The sequence below is a fragment of the Trypanosoma equiperdum genome (genome assembly GCF_001457755.1).
Source record: "Trypanosoma equiperdum strain OVI genome assembly, contig: ctg_210, whole genome shotgun sequence".
Classification (NCBI taxonomy): Eukaryota; Euglenozoa; class Kinetoplastea; order Trypanosomatida; family Trypanosomatidae; genus Trypanosoma; species Trypanosoma equiperdum.
Window position 1 is genome coordinate 7,541 of NW_027124100.1, and position 7,124 is coordinate 14,664.

Here is a 7,124-nt window from a genome sequence, read left to right on the forward strand (position 1 = left end):
GAAAAAAGATTGAAGGGGTAGTGTTTCACACGAGATACAGTTCACGAGCCTTTTCAAATCCTTTAATAATCATTTGTCTTTGTTGTTGTGTGTGTGTGAAGTTTCTGAGAGAACAAAGAGTTTAAGGGAGACGCTCACACGAATGAGGAAACAATTAAATATGCAGGAGGAAGGTGATGCTTCCACGGCACGTACACATCGGCGACTGAATGATTTGCGCATGCAACCTCTGAGTTCGCTGCCTATGACGATATTTATGATGTGGATGGTGGGCAACGATGTGAGTATTTTCTCCATCGTATTTGTTGGCATGGCTGTCACAAACCCGCTTCAGTCCATGTTGGGAGCGGCAAAAGTCTTTGAGGAATTTAATGAGGAGGCGGAGAAGGACCCACACGTACGCAGTGCCGTTGGTCATTCAAAGCTTATCTACATTGCCTGCTGTTTCGCCGCCCTTGCTGTGGCGCTCATTAAACTCAACTGGATGGGTCTTATGCCGGTGAATGCAATGGATTGGTTGGACAGCACACCCCCACAGTACAAGGAGCAGAGCATGGGCACATTTTTTAGTTAAATCTGTACGCGCATGAATGCACACGCATGTGTTGTATACATGTGTGTGTATCGGTTTTGGCGCTAGTTTGTGGTGGTTAAGTTCGAAGCCTTCGTTGTTTTTTTTTCTTTGGAAGAAAAGAGCGTGAGTCTCCCAATGGTCAGCAGAGAATTGTGGTTATGACAACAATGAAACGAGAGATGATTACAGAATGGATGGTGCGATCAGGAAATGAAAGGGACTTGCAAGACACTAAAGCACCGGTGGTAGTTTCCCTATCCAAGGGAGCCTAAGTTTTCACACTTTTTACTTCACTGCGTGATGGACGGTAGTGCGCACCCTTTTGCATTTTAGCGCTGTCACCGCAATGCTTCCACATCCCTTCTCTACGAATTGAGCGTGTTTCCCCTTTGTAAGCACTTTTGTTGTTGTTGTTGTTCCTTTCCACTCCGGTCGGTTCCCCCGGTCTGGAATAATGATTTTAAGTAGCACTTTGCACTATTCATTGTGACCCTACGTTGAACGTCGCGTAATTACTGCAGCGAACATGTTGCCTATCTCCCTTTTGTGTGTCCCACCCTTAATATTATAACGAACCATCTTTTCTCCTTTGCGCTGTGCCACTCTATTTTATATTCTCTCTCTGCATTGCATGCGACAGTTACAGTAGCGAGGAAGCGCGCTGTTATCACAACCAACGTACGTGAGGTGGAGGTTGAACATCTGTCCGGTTCATCCACGGCCCAGCTTACGACTAGCCTTGTCACTAGTCCTCGCTCCCTTCCATTTGTTTTGTAGATGACATCTCCCATCCTACGAGTTGTTCGCTTCATCCGAACGTTTAATTTAAAGGAAAGCTGCAGCAGTCAACCTTACCTTTGGTATTTTTCTATTTGCGGTGTATTTATAACCTGGGCTAACTACGCACAATATAAGCGGCTGAAGCCCATGTACCCAAACTATGATGAATATCGCAAAAGTGAAGGTGGTAGAATGCTGGAGGCGAAGCGCCAAGAATTCGCTGATGTGATACGATACAACAACATGGTGAACACGATGCGCAGTGATATGGGGGCTCGCTTGTAACAGCGGCATCCACATCCTGTTGTGGTCCCGCTCATATGATCTGTGTAACAAGGTGAAAACTTTTGGGGAAAGCTCCTTCAAAGGGAGGAACAGAGGGGCGTTTGCGTGTATATAAGACAATGAACTCAGCATTATCGTTACCGTTTTTCTTGCGTATCGTTCTTTCGCCAACTTAATGCCTCATTATATGACGCAGAAGATAGAATAAAGAAATTTGCGTTGCGAGACACCTGAAGTTGATGCTATTCGCACTGTGCCAGCTGAATGCTGTTCCTTTTCCCCATAGTGGATATTTGTTTACTTTCAATTACCTTTGACTTTGTGGAGCATAACCAGTATCCCTTTTTTTACTTTCTGTTCGTAGGGTTAGATAGGTGTTTCCGATGCGCCGTGATTGTGTAAGATGCAGCTCTTCAGTGGACCGTTTCATGGATGTTATTGATATATGTATGCAACGTGTTAATATCGGTTACCTGTTGAAAGGATACTTTCCTTTTTATTCGTTAGGGGTTGCCTTTTCTGCTTGCATTATATCCCTATCGCTTCTTATCCTCCCAGCACAACCGCTGTACGCCGGGGCTGTTCCGCTAGTGTTGCACGCTTTCTCTATTCTGATTCTTACTGGAGGCCTCTTTAACGCCGCTGGTGGAAAGATCAAGCAGAGGAAGCATCAGGGGGAACTTATTACGGAGAGTGTAAAGGATGTGCTAAGTGAATTGCTGCGGTGTGCGACGTCATCAAGTGCTGTGTACGTGTTGCTGGCCTTGGAGGTTTTTGTGCAAATGAGCGCAATTTTCTCTGAAGCTGGATGTATTTGCTGTTTATGTTGGGTTTGGTTCGGTTGGCTCTTGTGTGGAAAACGCGAGGTGCTGCTTACATGTTGGCGGGAAGGGGGTCACCTAACATCTGATTCGTGAAGTGAATTTAGTACATGAGTTGTTTAAGGCCCCTACAAACATTTCGGTCATTTACGCATTGCCCCCATTGAGGGGTCACGCGACGTCAGTCTGTGAGGGGACGCGGCTGCCACTGTGAACTTATTGTACCGAGAGTTACCCGTCGCAAGCCAATTTTACAATGGGGAATACGATAGGGGGGAGAAGTGTGCGCAAAAAAGTAGAGATGTGGAACGTACGTCGGTGGATGAGCGGCATGTGACTTCCCTCTTTCCTTGTAAAAGTGGTGTAAAACGGAGGATCGTACATCAGTGTCCGCATGCACCGCGATGCTTCTCTCGCGTTAGTCTTTTCACGTTGTAGGGCATCATTATAGTGCAGAAAAAGGTTGCTGAGCGTTGTGGTCTAGCGAGCCGTACTTGCGATTTGTAAAGAAAAACAACAACTAATGTGGTTCAGCCGCTTTTCGCTATCGCTGGCAAGCACAGATGCTGGTGAGAAGTTACTGCGGAGCATTCGTGGCCGCGACATTACTTTGCGAGTCTCCACAAAGGACGGTAACGCACGCATCGTTTTTGCATCCACCACCAATTTACTCCGTGAAACGATGCGGCGACACAAACTGCTAACGCGAATGAAGGGTCAAACACCTTTCCTTGAGCTGGTTGGTACGCATTTAACCTTTACAAATATACTAGCTGCACTGCAGGAGGGCGAGGAACGCGTCGCTACACGTCTGAGTGCGAATGAGGGGACAATTGTGACTGAGTCGCTTGCTATCGGTGAGTGCCGGTGTTATGTTGGTGGTCACAACGGTACCACGCTGGAGGAAGAGCCCCACTTCCCATTGAAGGTTGACCGCTTTCTATATGGTCAGTCCCAACCCTTTTCGTCAATTACAGCCGCGTCTTTGACGCAGCTCATAGACCGCGACTATAACGCAACGGTTAGCTCCTCCGAGGGCTTTTGTAGTACCGCGCAAACTCCGGAAACAGCGGTGCCCCTGCTGGGTCTTGGAATGTTGTCACCAGAGGTTGTGGATGCTTATTATCGTAGGAATATCACACTGCATGGCCACACTTTTTTTCGTCAATCGGGGGGTTCGGTAGCGGCATTGTGGTGCTGTGCGTATCTCGACGACCCTTCGCTCCTGGAGGCGTTTGCTTTGTACTCGGAAGCGAGTGCCGCAAGCGAAAGCCCTGAGGCAGTCGATCGAGTTGACGAGATGATGCGTAAGACGGCTTGCTCATGCGGTGTTCTTGTTCAGCCGGTTGTGGCCGGGCGCATGGTGGAAGAAAAAATTCATCTGCTACAACGCCTACTGGTCCGTGCATCGATCGTGCAACCTGAAATATTTAGCGTTCTGAAGGAAAGGGGGGTGCATGAAGGTTTAGGTTGTCAAGACTCAATCGCATTGGTTACAGGCGACCACGAAGGCGCTTATGAGGTAGCCAAAGCGGCGCGCCAATTTACACAAGATCCGTCCGTTTCAGCCCCAGTGGTTGAGAAAGTGCGAGAGGGATTGGGTTTGGATAAGGGCGAGCGTTTCTTTATCGATCAAGCGTCTGTAGTGCGAAACGGAATTGATTATTTTTGTCGATGTTCCAAAAATAATTTTCTACGGGCGCTTGTGGCGCTCCCTGAGGAGCAGCTTTCGTCTCTTATGGAAGAAACTAGCTTTCGCTGTACGTTTTGCGCGAAAGAGCATGTGCTGCAACCCGAAGATTGGAGCAAACTGTTGCGCGACCGTACTTCCTTTAAAAAATAAATGAAAAAGAGGGGTATCTATGCATCTGAGAGAGAACTGGAGTGTTGCTTTGTGCTGGAAAGTGCCATTGGTGTTTTTGAATTTGTTTATTTTACCTCATTACACTGCATGTGCATACCCGCTTATTGCATTTCTGTGCCTTTGTTTTCCCACCCTCTCACTACACACCCTTCATGCCAAACTAAAAATGCGCCACTACGAACTGTTTTACCGTCGTACCTCCGTGTTGTCTTTTTTCGTTATTTAATTCACTCACTATTGCTGCTCTTTTATTTTCTTTTTTGTTCTTTTTGTTTTAATGATCGTACATGCGTCGGTTTTGAAGTTCAAATCACAAAGCGTAGAAACCAGAAACGCTTTCACCTGCGCTATTTCTTAATTTGGTTCAAAATATTCTAAGATTAGCAAGTAAACAAATACATTTATATATCTTTTAATTGTAGGAGGGGAAGGTCGGCTCGTTTAGGTGATTGACATATATATCTCTATATATCTCTATCTCTCTATATTTTTTTCCAGTTCTTGAACCGCAGAGACGTCTGAACCTTTGGGAAGATGTTCAGTGGTCAGAATGAGAAACCGAAAGGGGCGAAACAAACCCCTTCGGTTCGAGGGGGTGCGGAGCGCCGGCAGCGGCAGATGATTAACATTCGACAGAAGGCCCACGGTGAGCTCATTAAACACATCCGCGAGGAAGAAGTAGCAATGGAAGGAGTTGATGGGCCCACGGTACCAGACCCCGGAAACGTTTGGTCGTACGATCAAAGAACCCGTCCCGATGACGTTCCGGTTCAGCTACTTCCCCAGTTCGTTCAGATGGTTATGAACGGCCCAACAGATAGAGAGGTATACCACGGGACACTGATGGTTCGCAAGTTACTTTCGGTGGAGAGGTCTCCCCCGCATGAAATGGTCGCCCAAAGTGGTGTCATTCCGCACCTTGTGAGCTTCCTGGACCGTGCAGATAACCCGGAACTGCAATTTGAAGCGGCTTGGGCATTGACGAATGTTGCTGCTGGCACATCCGCGAACACTATGATCCTCGTTGAGGTTGGGGCTATTCCGCGCTTTATCAACTTGCTCAGTTCACCTAGTCCTGACTGTCGTGACCAGGGTGCATGGGCTATTGGCAATATGGCCGGTGATGGTGTTGCCACCCGAGATATTGCATTGCAACATAATGCTATTCCTGCTTTTGTCAACCTTATTTCAGACCCCGATCAACCTCTATCCATCGTTCGCAATGCAACGTGGGCTATATCCAACTTGTGCCGTGGGAAGCCTGCTCCCCCGCTGCATTATTTGCTACCCACGCTACCTGCTTTAGCCAATTTACTTTTTCACAGGGATCTGGAGATCGCCACAGATGCGTCATGGGCGATTTCGTACGTTAGCGATGGTCCACACGAGCGCGTACAAGCGGTGTTGGATACTGGTGTTGTTCCCCGCGTTATAGAACTCCTCGCGGCAACGTCAATTCCGCTTCAAACGTCATGCATCCGAACCATTGGCAACATCGCGAGTGGCAATGATGCACAAACACAAGTGATTATTAACTGTGGCGTATTGGAAAAGCTTGCTCCCCTTGTCACACACCGCAAGCGGGAGATTCGCAAGGAAACATGCTGGACTATCTCCAATATTGCCGCCGGCAATTCAGAGCAAATCGACGCACTCATCAAATCAGATCTCTTTCCATTGGTTATCAAATGTCTCCAAGGTACGGAACTGGATGTGAAGAAGGAGGCCGTGTGGTCTATCGCCAACGTAACTCTCTGCGGAGTTTCCCCACATTTGTATTATCTTTTGGACTGCGGTGTCATCCCTCCGTTATGTGATGTCTTGAACACGCATGATCCCAAAACTCTTACAGTTGCCCTCGAAGCTCTCATGGGATTTCTGCAGGTGGGCGAAGACAGAGTTAAAACAGGAGAAGTACAGGAGAACCCCGTGGCGCGTGCCATCATTGAGTGCGGTGGTGTGGATGCCATTGAGCGTGCGCAATCCTCCACAGACTCCAGCATATACAGCATTGCACTTTGTCTCCTCGAGACATTCTTTAACGTGGAAGAGGAGGGAGCACCTCAGCAGTTTGAGTTGGGGATGGATCATGGAGATCCAAATGGACAACCACCACAAGGCCAGTTCGATCTTTGAGAAAAGTTGATAAATATAATGAGATCGAGATGAAAGGGATGAAAATGGTGAAGAAGGAGGGCACGTGTATATATGCCATAATGCTTAAAGTTGAGAGTGTATAAGTGTCTTCTTTGACACATACAGAACTCGGGTGTACTACACCGCGGTTTAGGCGTGAGTTATGGACCGAATAATGTGACAGGTGATGGATGAGGGTTATGTGTATTTGTTTTTTGTGTATCTTTTAGTGTGGTGCGACTCTGTGTGAAGGTTCTGTTTCATTCGCGCTAAACGGTAGTGAAAGGAGTTCTTTTGTTTACTTTACTTTTTTGTTTTTTTCTTCTTCAATGTGATTTCACACACTGACGCTTCTTCGCGCTTATTTTTCCTGCTGTCCCTCATTGTCAAGGCACCGCGTTTTCTTTTTTTGATTCTGATGAACCGTCTGTGACTGTGGCATGTTACGCCACTTGAAGCATAACAGGAGTGATTCTATCTTATTCCTTGTGTTCTTCGTTTTTGGTGCTTGAACGCGGTTCTAAAATGTTGTGAATCTCTTCAACTTTTCGTTGCGAACGAAAAATGAGGGGAAAATAGTCGAGCAAACGAGTAAGAATTTTTTTTTAAAGGGGGAAAAAGGGGGCTTGAAAAACAACAACAACAACAACAGTAGCAGCAAAGA

At 46.9% G+C, this 7,124-nt stretch overlaps 5 protein-coding genes across 5 annotated transcripts; all 5 read left to right on the forward strand.

Moving 5' to 3' along the window:
• Positions 1-142: 142 nt before the first annotated feature.
• Positions 143-574, forward strand: TEOVI_000064400 (Protein of unknown function (DUF1077), putative; the record flags this gene model as incomplete). Its single annotated transcript, XM_067224018.1, has 1 exon — positions 143-574. The coding sequence occupies one exon, from the start codon at positions 143-145 to the stop codon at positions 572-574; it is 432 nt and encodes a 143-aa protein (XP_067080119.1).
• Positions 575-1,351: 777 nt separating this feature from the next.
• Positions 1,352-1,639, forward strand: TEOVI_000064500 (uncharacterized protein; the record flags this gene model as incomplete). Its single annotated transcript, XM_067224019.1, has 1 exon — positions 1,352-1,639. One exon carries the CDS (start codon positions 1,352-1,354, stop codon positions 1,637-1,639), a length of 288 nt encoding a protein of 95 aa, XP_067080120.1.
• Positions 1,640-2,022: 383 nt separating this feature from the next.
• TEOVI_000064600 (uncharacterized protein) lies at positions 2,023-2,556 on the forward strand (the record flags this gene model as incomplete). Its single annotated transcript, XM_067224020.1, has 1 exon — positions 2,023-2,556. One exon carries the CDS (start codon positions 2,023-2,025, stop codon positions 2,554-2,556), a length of 534 nt encoding a protein of 177 aa, XP_067080121.1.
• A 427-nt stretch (positions 2,557-2,983) lies between these two features.
• Positions 2,984-4,303, forward strand: TEOVI_000064700 (Hsp33 protein, putative; the record flags this gene model as incomplete). The annotated part of the gene is made up of 1 exon (XM_067224021.1): positions 2,984-4,303. One exon carries the CDS (start codon positions 2,984-2,986, stop codon positions 4,301-4,303), a length of 1,320 nt encoding a protein of 439 aa, XP_067080122.1.
• A 555-nt stretch (positions 4,304-4,858) lies between these two features.
• TEOVI_000064800 (importin alpha subunit, putative) lies at positions 4,859-6,460 on the forward strand (the record flags this gene model as incomplete). Its single annotated transcript, XM_067224022.1, has 1 exon — positions 4,859-6,460. The coding sequence occupies one exon, from the start codon at positions 4,859-4,861 to the stop codon at positions 6,458-6,460; it is 1,602 nt and encodes a 533-aa protein (XP_067080123.1).
• Positions 6,461-7,124: the final 664 nt, after the last annotated feature.